At 38.9% G+C, this 26,975-nt stretch overlaps 1 protein-coding gene across 9 annotated transcripts in view; it reads left to right on the top strand.

Annotated features, from left to right (window-relative positions):
- The window catches only part of TCAIM (T cell activation inhibitor, mitochondrial), a 71,242-nt gene that overhangs the window by 28,109 nt on the left and 16,158 nt on the right, over positions 1–26,975 (top strand). For 3 of the 9 annotated variants that reach the window (XM_054550421.2, XM_054550419.2, XM_054550420.2), the window contains 3 exons: positions 1,117–1,293; positions 24,821–24,944; positions 26,489–26,611. In XM_054550421.2, coding sequence (XP_054406396.2) covers positions 1,117–1,293; positions 24,821–24,944; positions 26,489–26,611 — 424 coding nt within the window. 9 annotated transcript variants of the gene reach the window in all.

Here is a 26,975-nt window from a genome sequence, read left to right as displayed (position 1 = left end):
TCTTAATCTATGTTCTTCACATTTGACAAGAGAAATGATAATGGCATAGTTGGTGGTAGTGTTGATTGAAAAGATATGTAAATTAAGCTGGAACCATGCCTAACACCCAGAAAAGAAAAAAAACAAAACCAGTGGATTTTTTATTGATGACTTAACTATTTAGATTACTTACCTTAGCCCAATGATTACCCAACATCAAAATCAGTAACTTTTTTTTTTTTTTTTTGAGACAGAGTCTTGCTCTGTCACCCAGGCTAGAGTGCAGTGGTACAATCTCGGCTCACTGCAACCTCCGCCTCCCAGGTTCAAGTGATTCTCCTGCCTCAGCCTCCCAAGTACGTGGGATTACAGGCGCCCCACCACTGCGCCTGGCTAATTTTTGTATTTTTAGTAGAGACGGGGTTTCACCATCTTGGTCAGGCTGGTCTCAAACTCCTGAGCTCATAATCCACCCACCTTGGCCTCCCAAAGTGCTGGGATTACAGGAGTAACTTTTAAACAACTAGAGAATTTTAAATCACTCCTGAAAATATTGGGTTACTGCCTAGTGGAGTGAGCAAGTATGAGGACTGTCTCCTTCAATCATAGAGAAAATTCAAGATGGGTTTCTGTGACCACTGAGACTAGATTATATGGCCCCTCTTACCTGAACTGCTGTCACAGTGTACACTTATATTCTCCTGTCTCCACTAGAAACTATCTTTGGTGGACACCTGCTTATAGGAGAGCTTTTCTCTCTCTTAAGAGACCAGATTTATCGACAGAGTTGAGAATATTCTGAATCCCCTTGTTGAGCTGGGGTGGGTTTGGTCACTGGAGCCAAACTAGAAAGTGGAGCTGATGATTGAAATAATTCATGAAGGTAAAAATAGTGTGGTATAGTTTTAGAGAAGGGAAGTCATTTTCCATTTACAGGTGATTTGCTAATAGGACGAATTTAAATCGGTAATAGAATGTTTTAAAAGATTTTGATTTTATATATGTTGAAATAAAGCAAATAATCATCTGTATTAATTGTTTGGGGGAATTATATTCTCTAGGATTTCGAGCAGTCAAATTTACTTTGCACACCAGAGATCTGCTAAGCACAGTGTTATATATTCTCAACTCCTGCAGTTTATCTGTTGAACATATCCAAAGCTTCAATACTAATGTGCATACCCAGCCTCTCAAAGAAGCTAAAAGGATGCCTGACAGGCCCATCAAATGGGACAAGTCTTATTACTCCTTTACTGGATTCAAGGACCCTGATGAAGACCTTGAACAAGTCTCGAGAGTGGAAACAACTCTCACGTATGTAAAAGTTTTTATCTAACTAAACTGTATTTGTAGTTTGTGTTTATGACACTGATTTATTGGGATGGCAAAAACATTTTTTTATAAATAAAAAGTGTAGTTCACATTTAAAATTAAAACCTAATTTTCCAGGAAAAGTAATACTATCAGTCTAGTTAATCCAGTAATCATTATGAAAAATATATTTCACGTTTCTTACTTAAAGCTGCCAAAATACTTCCAACTGTATTTAAAGTTGTGGTCTTTTGATACCAGACACATGCAGGAGATTGTTTTGTTTAACTTTTAAAAATTCTATTCAAGTTACCCCCAGTACATGGAGAAAGGCTATACCTAAGACTATACAAATATTTTTTACTCTTCTTCATGTGTTAGGCATTTCTAATGGATATTTCAGTAGTGATGTACTTTAGTGTAATAATCCATACATAAGAAAAATACATGGTGACAAAATTATTAAATATCATCTAGAATAGCTGCTTTAAAAAGTTACTTTTTAAATTATAAAAACCATATATAAAATGTTTTCTATTATTTGGCATGCCTTATTTGTAAAGTCACCTTAATGTTTTTTAAGTCATTTTTGGATTTCATAAAGACCCATCACATTCTCTTCCTATGATTGTATCTAAAAAGTCCAGTGGCTTATCAGAGGATTCTCTCATTATGGCATAGTAAATGATCCTTCATTATCCACTGGCATAATATCTGCTTTGTGGATTATCTATACTAAGGGATTCCTCCTTGTTACCTAGCTAGATTCTAAATAAGGCTGAAAAGGTAGGAAGGTAGCAGAGTCTAATACAGAAAAGTACAGAAGTATGTGTCTGGAAGACGTGTATGTGTGTACCTACATGTGATAGTCTATGATATTTGTCTATATGCATAACTGATGGATAAATCACTTCCCTAAATATGATGACTTTAATTGTTCAGATTCTCTTCTGAGATGGAAATGTGGGTTTGGGAATAACAATTTAATGATGGACCAGAAGTAATGACACAGTAAGAAGTCAGGTAAAAAATGAAGAGCCTGGCACTGTGGCTTATGCCGATAATCCCAGCATTTGGGGAGGCCGAGGTGGGAGGATTTCCTGAGGTCAGGAGTTCGAAACCAGCCTGAGCAACATTGCGAGACCGCATCTCTACAAAAAATACAAAAATTTAGCCGGTCATGGTGGTACACATTTGTAATTCTAGCTACTTGAAAGGCTGAGGCAGGAAGATCCCTTGAGCACAGGAGTTTGAGGCTGCGGTGAACTATGATCATGCCACTGCACTCCAGCCTGGGTGACAAAGTGAGACCCTGTCTCCAAAAAAATAATAAATAAATAAAAAGTAGAGTCATGGTGGCATAGAGGTTGCTGAATTGAAAATTTTGGTATAGAAAAACAGAAGAGATAATTTAAGGTTAATTGCACACAGAGGCTACAGTGGGAATTGAAGTAGATTTCTCTGAGCACAAACTGGAAAAGAGGTTCTCAGCCTTGCCTTCAAGTTTTATGTGGGACACAGCACATACAACTTCTGCTTACACCCGCAGGAGAATATTGTTGTACTTATCTTGCGCTGTGTCTAGATGAACAAAAAGTTGGGGATTACTGGCCTAAAGAGTATAGAAAACAGTGAGATTGAATACATCAAGCCAAAACAGCAAAAATAACAGTTTTTGGACTTCACTCAAGTTAAAAGGGCTTAAGAATAATGTATTAAAGGATTTCAGAGAAGCAGTTGGTCTGTGGTTCAGTTGAGTATTTCGTAGAACACAGTTTTTATTTGGAGCTGGATGTGCAGCCATCATGAAAAGAGTGCCCCAAGGACCTAGAACTGGACTTAGACACCCGGCAAAGTAATGAAAATACATTGAAACTATAGAAAGCCAACTCAACAAGATAAGTGGTATTCAACTGGGTTCCTTATCTAAGCTCAGTATTTATAATTTTTTTATTTGTATGTCATTTATCCAATAAAATTCCTTAGTCTTTAGTAAAAGGAGACTTTCTTATATTACATTAGACTATATGAGTTCTTAAGAGTAGGGAATATGTTTTGATAATCTCTGTGTCTACTAATCTACTTCATAAATTCATAGAATCCATCCAGTATTTTCATTGAACTGAACTAAAGAATTGTTGAATAACTAAATGTGATGTGCTAGAGGCTCAGTATGAAGAACTCAGGCTTTAATATGGGAATGCAAAGTAACATACATAGTGTAGCAATAGAAGTCACTTAGCAATGAATGTAGAGGGCCATTTTTTCTTGAAGTGCCTCTGTTAATTTCATTAATGTTAACTAAAAAAACTGCTATTTTTAGTGAAAGATACATTGTCTTAAGGAAAATTTCTATGCATAGATAAGTTATGTTGCTGTGAATTCTTGATTTCCTCAAAAGTCAGCTTTGTTTTAAATTCAAGCTTTCATTTTGACAGTTATGAGGACAAGCTCAAAAAACAAGTCCCTCTGACTTGTTGTCTACCCTTTAAGAGGATAGCAACATAAAAAATGCCTTGGGAGGCCGAGGCAGGCGGATCACGAGGTCAGGAGATCGAGACCATCCTGGCTAACACGGTGAAACCCCATCTCTACTAAAAATACAAAAAATTAGCGTGATGGCAGGCACCTGTAGTCCCAGCTACTCAAGAAGCTGAGGCAGGAGACTTGCTTGAACCAGGGAGGTGGAGGTTGCAGTGAGCCGACATCATGCCACTGCACTCCAGCCTGGGCAACAGAGTGAGACTCTTTGTCTCAAAAACAAAAACAAAAAAAACACTGTTTTAGAAAGTGAAGTCAGTGGAAATTTAGCTTTCTAAATCACTGATTATTATTATCCATCTTGTCAACAGCTATTTTATCTTTACAGAAATTAAAGCAAACCCATTATTAAGCAGTTAGAGCCTTTCTTTTTTTAGCTTCATAAAGTGAAATTAATAGTGGCATAGCATTACAGTAGATAGGTTTTTTGGTTTTTTTTTCAGTTTTTTATGCTTATATTGAAGGGCCTTAGATTGTATTTCTTTTTTAATTTCTTTCTTTTTTTTTTTTTTTTTTTTTGAGACAGGGTCTTACTCTGTCAGGCTGGAGTGCAGTGGCATGATCATAGCTCACTGCAGCCTCAAACTCCTGGGCTCAAGTGATCCTCCCGCCTCAGCCTTCGGAGTAGCTGGGACTACAGGCATGTGCCACCATACTTGGCTAATATATGTATATTTTTTTAAAGATGGAATCTCACTCTGTTGCCCAGGCTGGAGTGCAATGGCACTATCTCGGCTCACTGCAACCTCCGCGTCCTGGATTAAGCATTCTCCCGCCTCAGCCTCCCGAGTAGCTGGAATTACAGGCACACACCATCACACCCCTGGCTAATTTTTGTATTTTTAGTAGAGACTGGGTTTCACCATGTTGGCTAGACTGGTCTCGAACTCTTGACCTCAGGTGATCCGCCCACCTCAACCTCCCAAAATGCTGGGATTACAGGCATGAGCCACCGTGGCTGGCCCATACCCGGTTAATTTTTTAATTTTTAGTAGAGACAAGATCTCACTATGTTGCATAGGCTGGTCTCAAACTCCTGAGCTCAAGTGATCCTCCTGCCTCAGCTTCCCAGAGTGCTGGGATTACAGACATGAGCCACCATGCCCGGCTAGATTATATTTCTTAAGCATTGACATCTTATTGATTTACCTGAACCAGATCATCACAACTCATGGAGTTTGAGTTTAGCTTAAGAATGTGTAATTTTAGAGCAAAAAGTCCAGGTTGGGTAGGAGAGAGAGGACAGCACTACACTGAACCAAGACAAGACAAGGAATACTGCTCATTGGGCCGTTAGAGTGAAATGCAGTGTAGGCTAAATCCCTTTACCAGCATGTCTTACAGTGCTGATGTGGCATTATAATACCTGTACTCATCTGAAAGGTTTCATATCTCTTATCTCCCCAGCATAACCTGGTTTCCCAATTCTAGCATGTTCACATAGGCCCGGAGCCCCTTGACCTTTCCCCAAGCATGAGCATTGCCCAGTTTGAAGGAACCTCTGCTGAGGGTTTGTTCAATGTTTTAATATATGGTAGTTTTTCCTAGTAAGGGTTCCAGGAGCTTATATCATAAAAGCCGGAATGGTATCTCTATCAATTTCTCATTTGAATTACAGTTGACCCTTGAAGAATGTGTGTTTGAACTGTGCAGATCCACTCTTACACGGATTTTTTTTTCAACCAAAAGCAGACTGAAAATACCATATTCGCTCCCCAAAAACTATTGAAATAATAATAGAGAGAGAGAGAGAAAGAGAGAAGGAAGGAAGGAAGGGAGGGAGGGAGGAAGGGAAGGAAGGGAAGGAAGGAAAGAACATACAGTATTAGCAAGATGTGAAACCTATGTATAGGGAAGGCCGACTGTTGGTATATGCAAGTTTGGCGGGGCCAACTACAGGACCTGAGTATGCACAGATTTTGGTACCCGTGGGTGGGCTTGGAACTAATGCCTCATGTATAGCGAGAGAAAACTGTACTGATTTTTTTTTATATCTGTAATTATTTTACAAATAATTGTAAAACTGTTGAACCATTTCAGAGCTTTCAAATCATGTGAATCAAGTGACTGCCTAGTAGGGAGATTCATGGTGCCTATAAGTCTACTAAAACCTGTTAGCCACCATGGTCATTTTGGCCATATGCAGTTTAAATTTTTATTCATGTATTGTTTAATTCATCTTCATTACATATATAGATTATAGAGAGGAATCATAAGGAACGCATGCTGAATTATATAGTTCAGAAGTAGCATAAAAATGGTAATTCTGCACATTTATATCAATCTGATCTCCTGATTTACAAATTACATTCATTGGATCAAAATTTTCTTTTTTTTTTTTTCTTTTTTTAAGACAGAGTCTTGCTCAGTCACCCAGGCTGGAGTGCAGTGGTGATCTTAGCTCACTGCAAGCTCTGCCTCCCGGGTTCACACCATTCTCCTGCCTCAGCCTCCCGAGTAGCTGGAACTACAGGTGCCTGCCACCACACCCGGCTAATTTTTTTGTATTTTTAGTAGAGATGGGGTTTCGCCGTGTTAGCCAGGATGGTCTTGATCTCCTGACCTCATGATCCACCCGTCTTGGCCTTCCAAAGCACTGGGATTACAGGCGTGAGCCACTGCACCCGGCCCAAAATTTTCTTTTTAATTAAATCTTGAAAGCAAGTTAAGATGGTTTTAATGTTTCTGAGCACTATGTTAAATGAGAAAATATAATTACAGTATTATTTAGTATAGTTTAACTTTCAAAATAATTTTATCTGTTTTTGGTTTTGCTGAGAAGTGCAGGGTAAAATTGTGTCCTAGCATTTTTAAATTAAAATAAGAAATCATAAAAATAAATCAGTTGAGTTTTTTGTTTTTATTTTTTAATATTTTTTGAGACAGGTCTTGTTTGGTTGCCCAGGCTGGAGGAGTTTTTTAAAAACACAAAGTGGGAGATTTATCAGGTCATAAAAACTCTATTTAACCCACTTTTATATTATATCCGTTAATTACATTTTAATGTATATTTTAGGGCATGGTTTGTAATTTTGAATTTCTCAGCAGATTGTGTTTATCTTACTTCAACATTCTTTTGTTATATACCATATAAAAATGATAAAATGAAAGTTTTAGGCCAGGTGTGGTGGCTCACACCTATAATCTCAGCACTTTGGGAAGCTGAGGTGGGCAGGTCACTTGACGTCAAGATGGTGGCCAACATGGTGAAACCCCATCTCTATTAAAAAACAAAAAATACAAAAATTAGCCAGGCGTGATGGCGCATGCCTGTAGTCCCAGCTACTCGGGTGACTGAGGCAGGAGAACTGCTTGAACCCAGGAGGCAGAGATTGCAGTGAACCAAGATCGTGCCACTGCACTCTAGCCTGGGTGACAGAGTGAGACTCTGTCTGAAAAAAAAAGAAAAGAAAAGAAAAGAAAATTTTAATACCTAAGTAGTTTTTGAAAATTATATAAAATTATAAAAGGAATGTTCCAGTCTAAAAAAAATTAGGAAATGCTGTTCTGTGTTGTCAATTTTTGTATTTCTATATTTTGGGTATATTCTTTGATTATCAAATTATGTTAAAACAAAAATGTACTTTAATTATATAGCTTGTATTTGAGAGGAGCTAACCAGATCCATTTTATATAAACAAAACAATTCCATATGAAATGTCTATCCCACTGAACAAACATGTCATTGAACTAGAAAAAGACCATTGAAATACTATTCTTACAGCTACTAAGATACCAGTGAATGTCAGAGTTCCTTTTTTTTCTATTTGACCTTAGCTCAAATATATTTACATTTCACTTTCAGTGTCTAAACTTTGAATCAATTTTTGTGTTCATGAAATACCATATTGGACACCTACAACACTGGAACTATTCTATAGAATGCTTGGGATTTGATAGTCATGATTTAACTCATATCGTGCATTTATTTACTCTTCCCCTTGTTTATGGGCTAAGTCACTGTTTTTAAAATTACAAGTGATAATGCACAATTTAGTGACTCAGGACCAGCAAAGTTGTTTTGCTTTGCTTTGCTTTTTTTAAATTTTAACTATATATTGTGAATGCATTTCTAATAGTAAGTTTAAGTATTATTTCTCAAAATACTTCGTTTAGTTACATAAACATAAATACAGGTGTGTGTGTGTATGCTCGTTCACTATGTGAAATATTTCTCACCGTGTGTTGCCATCAGAGAAGTATAAAAAGCTTTTGGTGCCAGGTGCAGTGGCTCCTAACTATAATCCCAGCACTTTGAGAGGCTAAGGCGGGAGGATTGCTTGAGGCCAGGAGTTTAAGACCAACTTGGGCAATCTAGTAAGACCTTGTCTCTAGAAAAATAAAAATTAAAAAATTAGCCAGGTGTGATGTCATGTGCCTGTACTCCCAGCTACTCAGGAGGCTGAGGCAGGAGGATCACCTGAGCCCAGGAGGTCGAGGCTGCAGTGATCCATGATCATACCACTGCACCCCAGCCTGGGTGACAGAGTGAGACCCTGTCTCTCCAAAAATATATATAAAAATAAAAAAAACTATTGCTCTATGAACTTCAGGCAGTGAAAATAAAATAAAGGCTGTTATTGGTCTAAACTCGTTTGTTTTATACAGTTTGAAGCCTAGGAGTGTAAAATTTATGCAATTTTAACTTTATTGTAATTTGGATCATGGCTCTCCTTTTTCATCTCTTAAATCCATGGAAAACTGAGCTTCGCTTGAGTTACTAAAGTATTTTTATTTCAAAAGCATCATGACCCTAGGAGCTAAACCAAATGATTTCACAGTCCAGCATTAGTCCTTGTACATGGTATTCTGGCATTCATTTTTATGTACCTTTTAATGTTCTTTTGGCTTCATTTTATTATCAGTTTTTTTCTTTTTATTTGGATCTTATAACAATACATGTAATATATATATTATATATATTGCTGCAATTATAATGAAATCATTTTTAATCAAGCTGTCTTAGTCCATTTTGCATTGCTATAATATCAAGGGATACTAGAGGCTGGGTAATTTATAAAGAAAAGAGATTTGTTTGGCTCATGGTTCTGCAGGCTGTACAAGAAGTATGGCATCAGCATCTGCTTCTGGTAAGGACTTCAGAAAGCTTCCCCTCATGGTAGAAGGGAAAGAAGAACAAGCATCATGTGGCAAGAAAGGAGGAAAAAAAGAGAGGAGGAGGCGCCAGGCTATTTTTAGCAATCAGATCTTATGGAAACTAATAGTGAGAAGTCACTCATTACCATGAGGATGACATGAAGCCATTAATGAGAGTTCTGCCTCCATGACCCAAAACCTCCCACCAGGCCCTGCCTCCAACATTGGGGATTAAATTTCAACATGAGATTTGGAGGGGACAGATATTTAAACTGTAGCACAGGCCAAGGTCAATTAGAAAACCACAACCAGTTACCACTTCATACCCTATGATGGCTATATTCTAAAAGAGAATAACAAGTGTTGGTGAGCAGGTAGAGAAATTGGAACTCTCCTCCATATAAAATGGTGCAGCTGCTATGAACACAGTTTGGCAATACTACAAAATATTAAACAGAGTTATGTGACCGAAGAATTCCACTCCTAGGTATATACTCAAGAGAAATGAAAACAGACATTCACACAAAAATATGCTTATAGCAACATTATTCATAATAGCCAAAAGTGGAAATAACCCAATGTCTACCAACTGATAAATGGATTGTTAAAAAGTGGCATATCCATATAATGGAATATTATTTAACCAGAAAAAGGAATGAAGTACTGATACTTACTACAACATGGATGAACCTTGAAAACATGCTAAGTCAAAGAAGCTGATTGCAGTCAACCACATACTGTATGATTCCATTTTATGTAAAATACCTAGAATAGGCAAATCTAGAGAAACAGAAAGTAGATTAGTGGTTGGTAGGGCTGGAGAGCAGGACTATTAATGGGTATGTGATTTCTTATTCAGGTGGTGAAAGTATACTAAAATTGACTGTGGTGGTGGTTGTACACTTCTGTGAACATACTAAAAATGGATGAATGGTTGAGTTATATGGTATATGAATTGTATTCCAACAAAGCCATTTTTAAAAAGAACTATCACTACTCTTTCTAAAAAATATATTTATTAAAAGTATTATTAGTTTATGTTTTTGGACAGTGTATAAAGATAATTTTGTGGTAACAACTGAAAGAGTTGGGGAGAGCTAGTAAAGGAGCAGAGTTTTTGTTATTGAAGTTAAGCTAGTATAAATTCAAATTAGGGTGTTATAACTTTAGGATGTTAAATGTAATCCCCCCAGTAACCATAAGAAAATACCTAAAGGATATACACAAAAGGAAACAAGAAAGGAATTTAAATGTTTTGCCACAAAAAAAACAAAATCAATTAAACACAAAAGAAGATAGTAATGCAAGAAATAAGGGACAAAAAAGCGGTAAGACACATGGAAAATAAATAGCAACATGACAGAATTAAGTCCTATCTTATAAGTAATTACTTTAAATGTAAATGGATTCAACTTTCCAAAAGACAAATACTGGCAGAGTGGATTTAAAAAACATGATTTGGCTGGGTGAGGTGGCTCACGCCTGTAATCCCAGCACTTTGGGAGACTAAGGCGGGTGGATCACGAGGTCAGGAGATCAAGACCATCCTGGCTAACACGGTGAAACCCCATCTCTACTAAAAAATACAAAAAAAATTAGCTGGGCATGGTGGCGGGCACCTGTAGTCCCAGCAACTCTGGAAGCTGAGGCAGGAGAATGGCGTGAACCCGGGAGGCGGAGCTTGCAGTGAGCCGAGATCACGCCACTGCACTCCAGCCTGGGCAACAGAGCGAGACTCCATCTCAAAAATAAATAAATAATAAAAAACATGATTCAACTATATGCTATCTGCAGGAGACTCACTTTAGATCCAGAGTTGAAAGTGAAAGGATGGAAAAGGATAGTATTCCATGCAGTAGTAACCAAAAGAGAGTTATACTAATATGAGACAAAATAGACATTAAATTTGAAAAGATTACAAGAGACAAAGAAGGATATTACATATTAATAAAAGGCTCCACAGCAACAAGAGATAGCAGCTATAAATATTTATCTACCTAATACCTGATCATCAAAATATATGAAGCAAAAGTGGACTGAATTGAAGAGAGAAATAGAAAGTTCTACAATAATGGCTGGACACTTTAATACTCCACTCTCAATAGTGCATAGAAGAACCAAACAAGAAGTAAGGAAACAGAGGACTTGCATAGCACAATTAACGAGCTGGATCTAACAGACACATACAAGACACTCTACCTAACAACAACAGCATACACATTCTTCTCAAGTCCACATGGAACGTTTTCTAGGATGGACCATATTTTCGGCCACAAATTAAGTCTCAATAGATTTCAGAAGATAAATATACAAAGTATCTTCTCTGACCACAATGGGATGAAGTTAGAAATCAACAACAGAAGTAAAACTGGAAATTTCACAAAATTGTGGAAATTAAAGCACTCTTAACCAGCAGATCAAAGAAGATATCATGTACCACATAAATATACTTACTATGTACCCATGAAAATTAAAAAGAAATCCCAAGGGAAAATAGAAAATACCATTCTAGACATAGGGGCTGGCAAAGATTTCATGATGAAGATGCCAAAAGCAACTGCAACAAAAGCAAAAATTGACAAATGTTATATAATTAAACTAAAGCTTTTGCACAGCAAAAGAAACGATACATCAACAGAATAAACAGACAACCTACAGAATGGGAGAAAGTACTTTCAAACTATACATCTGACAAAGGTCTAATATCCAGAATCTATCAGGAACTTAAGACTTACAAACTGCTGGGCACGGTGGCTCACACCTGTAATCCCAGCACTTTGGGAGGCTGAGGTGGGTGGATCACCTGAGGTCCAGGGTTTGAGACCAGCCTGGCCAACATGGTGAAGCCCCATCTCTACTAAAAATACAAAAATTAGTTGGGCATGGTGGCACATGCCTGTAATCCCAGCTCTCGGGAGGCTGAGGCACAAGAATCACTTGAACCCAGGAGGTGGAGTTTGCAATGAGCTGAGATCGTGCCACTGCACTCCAGCCTGGGCGACAGAGTAAGACTCTGTCCCCAACCCTACCCCCCGAAAAAAAAATTTTACAAGCAAAAAACAGCCCCATTAAAAAGCAGGCAAAGACATGAACACACACTTTTCAAAAAAAGATGTACATGCAGCCAACAGACATATGAAAAAATGCTCAATATCACTAATCATAAGAAAAATGCAGCTGGGCACGGTGGCTCACACCTGTAATCCCAGTGCTTTGGGAGGCTAAGGCAGGCGAATCCAAAGACTGTTCAAGAACAGCCTGGCCAACATGGTGAAACCCCATGTCTCCTAAAAATACAAAAAATTAGCCAGGCATGGTGGCGGGTGCCTGTAATCTCAGCTACTCGGGAGGCTGAGGCAGGAGAATTGCTTGAACCTGGGATGCGGAGGTTGCAGTGAGCCAAGATCACTCCACTGCAACAGAGCGAGACTCCATCTCAAAAAAAAAAAAAAAAAAAATGCAAATTAAAACCACAGTGAGATACCATCTCACACCAGTTAGAATGGCTAGCATTAAAAAGCCAGGCCAGGCACAGTTGCTCACACCTGTAATCCCAGCACTTTGGGAGGCCAAAGTGGGGAGATTGCTTGAACTCAGGAGTTTAAGACCGCCCTGGGCAACATGACGAGACCCCTTCTCTACCAAAAATACAAAAAAATAGCCAGGCTTCATGCCATGCACCTATAGTCCCAGCTATTGGGGAGGCTGAGGCAGGAGGATCGCTTGAGCCTGGGCCTCGGTGGGGAGGGTGGGGCGGGGTGCATGCAGAGATTGCAGTGAGCCAAGATTGTGCCATTGCACTCCAACCTGGGTGACAGAGCAAGGCCCTGTCTCAAAAAAAAAAAATTAATTAATTAATAAGTAACAGATGCTGTGGTCAGGTTGTGGAGAAAAGGGAATGCTTATTTAGTGTTGGTAAGAGTGTATATTAGTTAAACCATTGTGGAAAGTAGTGTGGCAATTCCTCAAAGAACTTAAAACAACTAACATTCAACCCAGCAATCTCACTACAGGGTATATACCCAACGGAATATAAATCATTCTACTGTAAACACACATGCTGACATATCTTCATTGTAGCACTGTTTGCAATAGCAAAAACATGGAATCAACCTCAATGCCCATCAATGGACTGGGACTGGTTAAGGGAAATGTGGTACATATACCTAATGGAATACTATGTGGCCATAAAAAAGAAAGATCATGTCCTTTGCAGGAACATGGCTGGAGCTGGAGGCCATTATCCTTAGCAAACTAATGCGGGAACAGAAAACCAAATACCACATGTTCTCACTTATAAGTGGGAACAAAATAATGAGAACCAATGGGCACAACATAGAGAACAACAGACACTGGGGATAACTAGAGCGGGGAGGGAGAGAGAGGGGAAGGGGGTTTCTAACTATCAGGTGCTACATTCAATACCTGGGTGACAGGATCAATCATGCCCCAAACCCCAGCACGTTACAATACACCCATGTAACAAACCTGCACATGTACTCCCAAATCTAAAATAAAAGTTAAAATTATATCTAGGGAGGAGAGTGGGAGGAGGGAGAGGATCAGAAACAATAACTATCAGGTACTGTGCTTAGTACCTGGGTGAATAAATGGTCTGTACACGAGACCTCCATGACATGAGTTTGCCTTTGTTAACCTGCACATGTGCCCCAAACCTAAAATAAAATAAAAAAAAAATTAAGAATTTCAACTCAAAATAGATCATAGACTTAAATGTAAAATGTAAAGTACTAAGACTTTTAGGAGAAAAAGGAGGGGAAATTTTTCAGGGGGATATGAAGAGAGGTTGATTAATGGGTCCAGATATACAGTTTGATAGAAAAAAATAAGATCTGTCTGATAGATCAGTAAGGTGACTATAGTTTACAGTCATCAGTCGTGTATTTCAGAATAGCTAGAAGAGAATAATTGGAATGTTTCTACAATAAAAGAAATATTTAAGGTGATGGATATACCAATTACACTGGTTTGATTTTTACAAATTATATGAATATTACATTACTGAATGTACCGTGAAAATTAAAAAAATAATAAAATGTATGATTAACAATTTTGAGCAAAAAAGAAAATATAGATGAATGAAAACAAAAACACAATGTACCAAAATTTACGGGACACAGCAAATTCAGTGAAGCAATGCTAAGGGGAAATTTATAGCTATAAAACACATTTAAAAAACAAGAAAGATCTCAAATCAACAATCTAACTGTACACCTTATGGGATTAGAGAAAGAAGAATAAACTAAACCCAAAACTAGTAGAAGGAGGGAAATAATAAAGATTAGAGCAGATAATCAAAATAGATATTAGATAAACAAAATGGAGAATAGAAAAATGATAGAGAAAATCAACAAAACCAAAAGTTGGTTCTTTGAAAAGATCAACAAAATTGACCTTTAGCTAGATGGACTAAGAAAGAAAGGAGACTCAAATTACTAAAATCAGAAATGAAAGCAGGAACATTATTACCAATTCCACAGAAATAAAGATTATAAGAGAGTACCATGGGCAATTGTACACCAACAAGTTGGATAACCTAAATAAAATGGACATATTTCTAGAAACACAAAATCTACCAAGACTAAAGCACAAAGAAATAGAAAATGAGACTGAGTCAGTAATTTTAAATTTCCCAACAAAGAAAAGCCCTGAACTGGATGGCTTCACTGGCAAATTCTACCAAACATTTAACAGCAATACTTCTCAAACTTTTCAAAAAGAAACTGAAGAAGGAACACTCCCTAACTCATTCTGTGAGAGCATTACCCTGATACCAAAGGCAGACAAAGACACTACAAGAAAAGAAAACCACAAATCAGTATCCTTTATGAACATTAATACAAAAAGCTTCAAAAAATCCTAGAAAAATTAATTTAACAGCATGTTAAAAGGATTCAATACCATGACCAAGTGGGATATATTCCTAGAGTACAAGGATGGTTCCACATACAAAATCAGTCAGTGTGATACACACTAACAGAATGAAGGAGAAACCCCACATGATCATTTAAATCATCTAGAATTATCATGATGCATGATCTAGAATGATCAAATGCAAAAAGTATTTGACAAAATTCAACATACTTTCATACTAAAAGCACTCTAGAAATAAAGGAAACTACATAAACATAATAAAAGCTATATATGAAAACCCACAGCAAACATCATTCTCAATAGTAAAAGACTGAAGTTTTTCATGTAACATAAGGAAGTAGGCAAGGATGCCTACTTTCACCACTTCTATTCATCATACTACTGGAAGTCTTAGCCAGAGCAATTAGACAAGAAAAAGAAATTAAAGTCATCTACTTGGAAAGGAAGAGGTAAAATTATCTGTTCACAGATGATAATGGTCTTATACATAGAAAACTCTGAAGATTCCACTGAAGCATCTATTAGAACTAATAAGCAAATTCAGCAAGTTAGCAGGATACAAACTCAATACACAAAAATTAATTGCATTTCTGTATACTAGCAATGAATCCAAAAAGGGAATTACAAAAACAATTCCACTTACAATAGCATCAGAAAAGATAAAATGCCTAGGAATTGACTGAAGAGATGAAAGACTTGTAGTACAATGAAAACTATAAAACATTTCTGAACGAAATTAGAGAAGATATAAATAAATGGAAAGGCATTCTATGATCATGGATCAGAAGATAATATTACTAAGATGTTAATACCCAAAGCAAGTACAGATTTAATGCAATCCCTATCAAAATCCTGATGACATTTTTTGCACAAATAGAAAAACCCATCCTAAAATTAGAATTTCAGGGGACCTCAAATAGCCAAAACAATCCTGAAAAAGAAGAGCAAAGCTGGAGAACTCACATTTCCTTATTTCAAAACTTACTACAAAGCTATAGTAAACAAAGCATTGTGATACTGGCATAAAAACAAACAAATAGGCCAGGCGTAGTGGCTCACATCTGTAATCCCAGCACTTTGGGAGGCTGAAGCAGAAGGATTACTTGAGTCCAACCAGCCCAGGCACCATAGTGAGACCCCAATATCTATAAAAAGAAAAATACAGAAACATAGACTAATGGAATAGAATAGAGAATACAACAGTAAATACTTTCATATATGGTCAACTGATTTTCAACAAGAATGCCAAGACCACTGAATGGGGAAAAGATAATCTTTTCAACAAATGGTACTAGGAAAACTGGCCACATGCAAAGGAATGAAGTTAGACACTGACTTATACTAAAATTAACTCAAAATGGATCTTTGACTGAAATGTAAGACCTAAACTATAAAACTCTTAGAAGAAAACATATGGCAGAAGATTCATGACATTGGATTTGCCAGTGATTTCTTGGATATAACACCTAAAACACAGGCAACAAAAGAAAAATAGACAAATTGGATTTCATGAACATTTTTAAAGTTTGTGCACTAAAAGACACTATCAACAGAGTAAAATGGCAACCCACAAAATGAGAGAAAATGTTTGCAACTCATATATGATAAAGGAATTGATATCCAGAATAAATAGAGAACTCCTAAAACTCAACAACCAGCAAACAACCCATTTCAAAAATGCAAAGGACTTGAATAGACATTTCTCCAAAGAAGGTATATAAATGGCCAATAAGCACATGAAAAGATACTTAACATCATTAATCACTAGGGAAATGCAAATTAAAACTAATGGGTGTGAGGTACCTACTCACACCCATTAGAATGGCTACTATCCAAAAAACAAAATAACAAGAGTTGATGAGGATTTGGAGAAACTGGAACCCTTATGCACTGTTGGTGGAAATGTGAAATGGTGCAGCAGCTATGGAAAATGATATGGTGATTCCTCAAAAACTTAAATATAGATTTACCATAAAATTGAGAGCAGTGTCTCAAATAGATATTTGTATACCCATGTTCATAGCAGCATTATTCACAATAGCCAAAAGGTGGAAGCAACCCAAGTGTCCATCAGTGGATGAATGGATAAGCAAAATTTGATATACTCGTACAGTGGAATGTTCGCCTTAAAAAGGAAGGAATTCTGACACAGGCCATAACACGTGAACCTTGAGGACATCATGCTACATGAAATAAACCAGTCACAAAAAGACAGATGGTGGATGATTCTACTTTTGTGAAGTACAAGGAGTAGTCAAATTCATAGAGACAGAAAATAGAACAGTGGTTGCCAGGGGCTGGAGGGAGGGGAAAGGGGCGTTAGTGTTTAATGTGTACAGAGTTTGAGTTGTGCAAGATGAAAAGAGTTCTAAAAATTGATGGTGGTGATAGTTGCACAACAATGTTAATGTACTTAATACCACTGAACTGTACACTTAAAAATGGTTAAGGGGCTGGGTGCAGTGGCTTATGCCTGTAATCCCAGCACTTTGGGAGGCTGAGGTGGGAGGATCACTTGAGCTTAAGAGTTCAAGATCAGCATGGGCAACACGGCAAGACCCTGTCTCTACAAAAAGAAAAAAATTTAAATTAGCCAAGCTAATTAGCCAGGCATGATCACACCACTGCACTCTAACCTGGACAACAGAGTAAGACCCTGTCTTTAAAAATAATAATAATAATAATAATAAGGTTAGGAAAAATATGTTAGTGATTACTAATTAGTATTTACTTGTTTATAGGTAATTTCATTTCTTATAAAATTAGCATTTTTAAAAAAGTTCTTGCTTAGTAGAGGTTAAACAGTCTGGCTTACTTGGTATTTTACTATAGAATAAATATGAGATTTCTCTATTTCTTTTATCTCAATAGTAATTAATTGGACTTCTCACCCTTAAAAACAAAGGCTCTGAATTTTTAAATCTCTGTGATTATAAAATTAAGCTAAGAATTAAAATGATTTATGTGGCAAATTCAGGCAGTAATGATCCTTTTAAAATCCAATAAAGTATTCTCATTTAGAGAGTAATTTAGAACTTTATTTCTGACCTAGAGTCTGGTTAGACAAGGTGACCGTGTGTTTCCACATTGATCAGAAAGGTATTCTTTTCTCTTTGCCTTATGATTTATGCTGTCTAGTGATCTCACTGTGATGACATTCAGATTAAGTACACATTAGATAATAAAACACTCATCTTTCCCTCATGGGGGTAATAGGATAATGGGGGACATAAGACATGTAGAGATAAATTATTATACAAACAGGCTGTGATTGGTCCAAAAAAGAATACTGAACAAGTATTACAGCCAATCACAGGACATACATTAGGGAGCTCAGAAAGATTTTCAAGTAAATCTAGCTCTTGGCTTACTTCCAGTTTTCATAGTTTTTGCTTGATGTGGGAACAGATCATTCAAAGTTGTTTAATGGGAATCTTCATTGCCACATTCATTTTTCTCTAGACTATTGGAATAACTTCCTAAGGATCTTTCTACCACCAGTTTCTCTTCCCTGCAACTTGGGTTCTACATTTCTTCTATATTCCCAACTTTACCAAAGGCTTTGGTCACATCATTCCCCTTAATAGCTCATGCATTGTTTAGAGGAGATCCCAGTTGGTAGCCTGCAAATACAGGCACTTATTAAATTTCATGGAGCTTGATAAATGAGAAAATACTAATAGAGACGTTTTTAGGAATTTTTGAAAGATAGAAAGCAGATGAGCTCAGAACTGTGGAGAAACAAGCCAGCCAAAATGCCTGCTATCACCTCTACAATGTATTTGTCCTGGAGAGCCCAGCCAATGTATAATAAGAAACAGAAATGGGATACGCAAATATTGGAAAGGCAGAGATACACTTGGATTACTTACGATTGTCACTAAGAAAATCAAAGGGAATTTTATTAGTCAAGAGTTTTTGATTGCCAACAAAAGAAACCAGCCCTATCTAATGTAAGTAGAAAATAAATTACAAGGATATGAAGTCTCTTGTCATGTTTACAGAAGATTAGAGGACACAGTTGAGAAAATGTCCTGATGGGTATGAGTTGAGAAGAGAGACTCTCACTTTACTGTAGATGCTTTTGTGCAGAGTGTTTTACCCTAAAAAATAGATCCATATACTTACTTAAATTGTTTTAAAGAAAAATACAGGGACTGCTGATCCTGAAAAAGTTAATGAGCATAAAAAATAATTCTGAAAGGCCAGGCGTGGTGGCTCACGCCTGTAATCCCAGCACTTTGGGAGGCCGAGGTGGGCAGATCACGAGGTCAGCAGATCGAGACCGTCCTGGCTAACGTGGTGAAACACCGTCTCTACTAAAAATACAAAAAAAATTAGCCGGGCGTGGTGGCGCACGCCTGTAGTCCCAGCTACTTGGGAGGCTGAGGCAGGAGAATTGTTTGAACCCATGAGGCAGAGGTTGCAGTGAGCCGAGATTGCGCCACTGCACTCCAGCCTGGGCAACAGAGTGAGACTCCTTCTCAAAAACAAAAAAAAATCTGAAAATTTGTCTCTGATTACCTTCACCTGACCTGTTAGTTGCATTGATTTGATCAAAATTCAGAAACACACGATGGTGTCTCTTGTACATAAGCACCAAAACTAAAAAGAAAATGCTTTTGTTGACTTTATTTTCAGTTTTGTTTTTCACATATTCAAGAATAAAGACATTCTCTACAATTTTTTTTTCTCTAGAGAAATGCTTACAAACAGTAGCCAGCAACTTATACTTTCTTTTTTTTTAAGCTGTTTTTTAATTTTAATTTTGACATAATTTCAGACCCACAGAAAATTTGCAGGAATAGGGCCAGGCAGAGTGGCTCGCACCTATAATCCCAGCTACTCAAGAGGCTGAGACAGGAGAATCACTTGAGCCCAGGAGGCGAAGGTTGCAGTGAGCTGAGATTGCACCACTGCACCTCAGCCTGGGCAACAGAGCCAGAAGCTCCAAAAAAAAAAAAAAAAACCACTTTAAAATTAGCCACACCTGTAGTTCTTTCTACTCCTGAGGCCGAGTGGGAGGATTGCTTGAGCCCAGGAGTTCAAAGTTACAGTGAGCTATTGATGGCAGCAGCAGCCCATCTGGAGCAGCCACTGCTAAGACACCAGCTGCAGCAGGAGAGACATGGCTGGGGCTGCATGCTCTACAGAGCTGGTGTGGGCTGGGAACAGGCAGGAGCCCCACTTCCTACTGAATTGGTAGGGTGGGAGCCCCATGCTCCCTGGTGCAGCTGCAGCTGCCCAGCCACCCACTCTGGACTGGGACATCTCTGGGCTCTCAGGGGCCTGGGAACCCCCACCCCTGTCAGCTCAGAAGTACCTGCTCCCACTCCCTGGCCTCTCTCCACTCCCAGTGCCCGCTCAAGTGCAGAGCAAATTTGTGGCAGAGCCTGGGCACTGTCACGACCTGGCCAGTGTGGCACTGACACACCAGCCCCCTGCTGTCTCTGTCCCTCTGAACTTTGGGCGCTGACAAGCATGGGAGGGAGGCATGGTGAGGGTGGCTGAGGGCAACTTGGCCCAGGCCTGCAGGAGCCCCTCAGAACAAACAGCCTGGGCACCATGGAGGGCATGTTGATGGCAGGAGGCAGATAGGTTCCTGGGCAGAAAGGGCCAGGTCCCTGATGAAACCCCACCTTCAAGCCAGGAACAGCCTGAAGCGTGGGGACTGGGCTGCCAGTTCCAGGTGAAGTCCGTGGCCCAGAGTGAAGACTTCGCTGATGACCGTTCAGCCAATTGGATGGTGCTTTTTCCAGGCCCACCAGGAAAAACCTCCTTTCTGAGCACATAAAAACCCCAAACTCAGCCAGACTCATGCTGACATTGGGACTACCAGCTGTGGGAAGGAGTTACCCACTTCAGGTCTCCTCGATGTTGAGACAGCCTGCCTGTGAAAAGGAGCTACCCACTGTGTGTCTCCTCTCTGCTGAGAGCTGGACACTGGTGGGGACGACCTGCTGGCAGAAAAGAGCTATTCCAGGTCTCCTGAGAGCTGTTCTGTCACTCAGTGAAGCTCCTCTCTGACTTGCTCACCCTCCAGTTGTCCACATACTTCGTTCTTCCTGGACATGGGACAAGAGCTTGTGAACACCTAATGGTGGGACTTAAAGAGCTGTAACACAAACAGGGCTGAAACACGCCCCCTGCTCACCACATTATGAGTGACAAGGAGAGAAAAGCTGCAGCCCTTCAGGGAGCCCAGACCTAGGGGCTCCCCAAACCAGGGCTGTGACACCCTCTTTGGGGCCCCACAGTTCCTGGTGTTTCCAAGCTTCCAGGAACCACCACGTTCCTCAGTTCCCACAGTGGTACACCTGGTCATCTGCAGCCTTGCATGGAGCCGGTGCCTGTGCTGGTGCATGGGTTTGCCCGCTTTCCACTGCAGTCAGCACGCCTGGCTATGCATAGTGGCTGGACCCTGCACTCACTCACACACCCCTTGCCACTCTGTGCCTGGCTGGCCCTTGGCAGACGTGGGATCTGGGCTGGTAGTGTGAGCTGAGTGCAGCCTGCCAGGCCAAGTGGGCAGAATGAGCCCAGTGGGCCCGAGCCAAACTCGGGCAAAGACACTACCAACCACAGAGGTTTCCAGCTGAAAAAGCGACACCCCAAGGATCCTGTGACACTATGATTGTGCCGTTGCACTCCAGCCTGGGCAACAGAGCAAGTCCCTGTCTCTAAAATAAAAAAAGGTAGAGACTAAAATAAAAAAAGGAAGAAAATTTGCAGAAATAATATAAAGAAGTCCCATGTAACCTCCACCCAGATTCCTCAAATGTTAACTTTGTACCACATTTGCTTTATCATTCTCTCTATATATATATTTAAATATTGAAATTATGTATGTATATTTATACACATTTTTTCCCTGAACCATTTGAGTAAGTTGCAGCCACAATGTCCCTTTACCCATAAATACCTAGGTTGTACTTTTTTAAAATATAAAAACATTATCTTATATAAGGAAATAATAAAAATTAAAAAGTTAACACTTACGACAATAGTATTAGCTAACCCAGAGACATTATTCAAATGTCGCTCATTTTCTGATCGCTGTCCTTTATTAGGAAAAGAAAATCCCAAATCATGAGCCACATTTGGTTGTCAAATCTCTTTAGTCTTCTTTAATCTGGAACAGTTCCTCAATGTTTTCTTGTCTTTCATTACCTTGATGAATACAAGCCAATTATTTTGTAGAATGTCTTTCCATTTGTTTATCTGATGTTTCCTCATAATTATAGTCAGAGTTTTTTGCAGGCCTACCCCAGAAGTGACGTTGTGTTGTTTTCAGTGGATTATATAGGAGGCATGTGATGTTTATGTAACACATTACTAATGATACTAATGTCTTCCAGGAAGTTATAATTTTTTTCCTTTAATTAGCTTCTGTTAAGGAGATATTTAGGGCTATATAAATATCCTTTTACTCATTATATTTTTACTCCCTCACTTGCTCTAATATTCATTGATGATTCTTGCTTGAATCACATTTTACTCTGCTGGTTGCCACATGTTGATTTCCTCATTTCATCATCTCTTCATATGGGGACTATGTGAAGTGCCTATGTCCCCATCTTTCCTTGAGTACTCCCTTACTTTCTGGTTCACCAAGTTGTTCCAGGTTCATCTGGACTGTTCCTGCTCCAAAGTTTGATTCAGCAGTTTTGCCAGGGAGCTCTGGCTCTTTCTAGTAGGGATTGGTTTGTAGACACCAACATCTCAGTGCTACATGTGCTCAGTTACTACTAATCCTCTCAGTGGCCAGAGCCAGGAAACGTATCTTTATATCTGTATATATTAAAAGCCCAGCTGGTGGCTTACGCCTGTAATCCCGGCACTTTGGGAGGCCGAGGTGGGTGGATCACAAGTTCAGGAGTTCGAGACCAGCCTGGCCAATATGGTGAAGCCCCGTTTCTACTAATAATACAAAAATTAGCCAGGCATGATGGTGCCCACCTGTAGTCCCAGCTACTCAGGAGACTGAGGCAGAAGAATCACTGAAACCCGGGAGGCAGAGGTTGCAGCGAGCCAAGATCGTGCCACCCAGCCTGGGTGACACAGTGAGACTCCATCTCAAAAAATAAGAATAATAAAATAAAACAGAAACCATGTTGAGAGTCTTTGTTTTTACTTCAGTTTTTAGAAACAAAACACAAATATTGTTAAGCTAGACCAGTTGATTTTTATACATTAAATGTAAGAATTCCAAAAATCAATTCATGAATCTATAAGATCATATTTGAATCTATGTTGCAAAACATTTGGGCCCCAAACCAAACATGGTGTGTCATTTGATAATTCATATGTCAATAAATCATGCTTTCTCTTACATAATTTAAAGTAAGTTGAACAACATGTATTACTTAATAAGTGTGGAAAACTTGGAAAATTGTAATGTCATATCCAATAGTAGTGATGTAAATTAAGATGTTTTTACCTGCTTAATCACACACCATGCAGAAGTGACAAAATGTTTACCAATATTCATAAAGAGGGTATAGGAAAGATTATTAATTGCTATGCAAAGTCCTTGAATTAAAAAAAAAATTGAACACTTTCACCTAGAGGATAAGCTTCCAGTTCCCTTTCTCAGCATGTAAGACCCTTCATAGTCTGACCCCACTTCACCCCTAGTCCCTCTCCAGTCTCTTATGCCCTTCTCTCCCTCTAAGCATCCTGTCATCTGGGCATATTGGTTCATCTCATAGGTCTTTATGCACTAATATGATTGACATGCCATTCTCTCTCACCTACCTGGAAAGATCTGATACATCTTTCAGGTTCCAGATCACATACTACCTGTTCTACAGAATCTTCCAGGAAGAATTACTTCTTCTTTTCTCATAATAGTTCTTATATTCTAATTGCTTATCTCTATATTCCTTATTAAATGTGTCTTCCTTTAAAACAAGGACTTTATCTTCCTTGTAATCCCAACACAACACAATGTCAGGCATTCAGTATAAGTGTTTAATAGATGCATAATAATTTGTCAGTTTCAATATTCTAAATTTGATAATTTTTAAATGCTTTAGATCACAACATCTAAAACATTTAAAGTGACTATTAAGGAACCTAGCGCTCGCTTCACCAGTACATATACTAAAAATGGAATGAGGCCAGATACAGTGGCTCACACCTTTAATGCCAGCACTTTGGGATGCCAACGCGGGAGGATCATTTGAGCCCAGGAGTTCAAGACCAGTTTGGGCAACATAGCAAGACCTCATCTCTACAAATAATAACTTTAAAAAATTAGGTGGGCATGGTAGCACATGCTTGTAGTCCCAGCTACTAGAGAGGCTAAGGCTGGAGGATCACTTGAGCCCAGGAGGTCGAGGCTGCAGTGAGCCATGATCATACCAATCTATTCCAGCCTGGGCAACATAGTTAGACCCCATCTCAAAAAAAATTGGAACAATACAGAGAAGATTAACATAGCCAATTAAAAAAAAAATTTAAGAAAAAATGGCCAGGCATGGTGGCTCATGCCTATAATCCTAGCATTTTGGCAGGCCAAGGCAGGAGGATCACTTGAGCCCAGAAGTTTGGAGCCAGCCTGGGCACCAAAGTGAGACCTAGTCTCTACAAAAAAATAAGAAGAAAGGGAACCTCTGGTTTTCCTGGACTTTTCTCTTGCATAGTAATGCCTGGGGCCCACCCCCAACCACTTTGTTTTGGAATCTGAAATGTTCCCCTCAGCCCAGAGTCACTTTACCATTCTGTCCCCTCCCCATCACCACCCACTCCTGCAGCAGCTCTTCAGCCTCCCAGGACTCCATCCAGGTCACTCATTTCTCTGGACTTCCCTTGGGTAGCCAGTGACCCTGAGCACTAACAAGCACCCTTATGTCATGATTATAGCACCAAGTGAGAGTCTCTGCAGAGGCAGTGCTGCTCTCTAGAAGGCCACACAGGCTTTCAGCTCTTTTCTGAAAGCTATCCCTTCTAATCCTTACAGATTTTTTTTTTTTTTTTTTTTTGTAATTTTTAGATGGAGTCTCGCTCTGTCACCCAAGCTCTGGAGTGCAATGGCGTGATCTCAGCTCACTGCAACCTCCGCCTCCCGGGTTCAAGCGATTCTTCTGCCTCAGTCTCCTAAGTAGCTGGGATTACAGGTGCGCGCCAACACGCCTGGCTAATTTTTTTGTATTTTTTAGTAGAGATGGGGTTTTACCACATTGGCCAGGCTGGTCTCGAACTCCTGACCTCATGATCCACCCACCTCAGCCTCCCAAAGGGCTGGGATCACAGGTTTGAGCCACCACACCCAGCCAAAGCATTTTTGATATTTAGTTCTTCTTGTAAGACTATTGAGGTAAACATTCTAAGAAATACAGGTTTAGAGAACACCTTTCTGCTGAGCTTATTATAGAGTTGATATAGTTGAGATGAAACTGAAACTGGACAGTTGGTTGGGTGGAAAGGAATGGAGGTGTCACTGAGCACCAGGGTAGTGAAGAGGCCCTCCTGGAAGGAGGGTGTGGCAAAATGACTAGATTGGTAAGGTCTGACCAGTCGGAGGGACTAGGTTACAGGGATGAGGGAATAAGCATTGGGAGCTCAAGGTAGTAATATCCAAGACTAAAATAAAGGGAGAAACTGGAGTCCACCCAGCCAGAATCCACAAAGTAATCTTTTCTATTCCTTCATCAGGACCCATTGCCTCTTAATTGTCACTAGTCCCATCGGATATGTCTGTTGAGTTTGACTTTTACACCTTTTTAGCTCTATTATAATATTTGCTCACTTGCTCCATAATTAGTATTAGTTCTACCCTCCCATATGTGTATGACTGACATCAGTGAAGATCCAGTATAGCTTACTGAAGGTTGTAATAAACACACTTTGAAGTATTTTTAATTTAAAAAATTATTCTATCTCTAGGAATCTAGTGACAGGTTTGATATAATTAAAATTTAATTTTTTAATATGCAAAGGAAGTTGTCATAACTAGAATATGATTTGACAGGTGTTGGCAGTTCACCAAGCAACTTATTTTAAAAGTAGGTATTTCTAAAAAAAAGAATAGGTAGAAGTAAAGGTTTGATTGAAAACTCGGTTTAACACCGGGGCTGCTTTAAGGTAATGTATGTGTCCTTTTTTTCTGAGTACAATTTTTTTTTAACTTTTAGGTTCGGGGTACATGTGTAGGTTTGTTATATAAATAAACTCTCATCATAGGGGTTTGTCGTACAGTTTATTTTGTTACCTAGGTACTAAGCCTAGTACCCAGTAGTTGTTTTTACTGATCCTCTCTCTCCTTCTATCCTCTGCCTTCGAGTGCGTCCCAGTGTCTGTTGCTCCCCTCTTTGTGTCCATGTGTTCTCATCATTTAGCTCCCGTTTATAAGTGAGAACATGCAGTATTTGGTTTTCTGTTCCTGTGTTAGTTTGCTAAGGATAATAGCCTCCAGCTTCATCCATGTTCCCATGAAATACATGAACTCATTCTTTTTTATGGCTGCGTAGTATTCCATGGTATATATGTACCACATTTTCTTTACCCAATCTGTCATTGATTGGCATTTAGGTTGATTCCAAGTCTTTGCTATTGTGAAAATGCAAGTGCATGCATGTGTCTTTTAATAGTAAAAATATGTATGTTTTAGTTAGTATTATAAAGTATGTATCTCTCTCTCTCTCTCTCTCTCTCTTTCTAGATCCTGGTTAGATAACAATGGGAAAAGTGCTGTTAAAAAGCTAAAGAACAGTTTGCCACTTAGAAAAGAACTAGATCGTTTAAAAGATGAACTGTCTCATCAATTGCAACTCTCAGATATCAGGTAATAAAGAAGAGAGAACCTAATTTAGAAATTGAAGTGAATATGAATTACCAACTGATAAGGTTTTCAGCACCTAAATATTTGCATCTTTAACTTTAATTGCTCTGATAACTGAGTACTCTTCAATTATCTTTATGAACATCATGAAATGTTCATCTGTGTAAGAAAACTCTTATTAATTTCTTATTTTAAATATTGAAGTAAGGCTGTGCACAGTGGCTCTTGCCTGTAATCCCAGCACTTTGGGAGGCCAAGGTGGGAGGATTGCTTGAGCCCAGGAGTTCAAGACTAGCCTGGGCAACATATGGAGACCCCATCTCTACAAGAACTTAAAAAAAAATTAGCTAGGCACTGTGGCCTGCAC

Source organism: Pongo abelii, chromosome 2 (genome assembly GCF_028885655.2).
Source record: "Pongo abelii isolate AG06213 chromosome 2, NHGRI_mPonAbe1-v2.0_pri, whole genome shotgun sequence".
Taxonomy (NCBI): domain Eukaryota; kingdom Metazoa; phylum Chordata; class Mammalia; order Primates; family Hominidae; genus Pongo; species Pongo abelii.
This window is presented reverse-complemented; position numbering and strand designations above follow the sequence as displayed.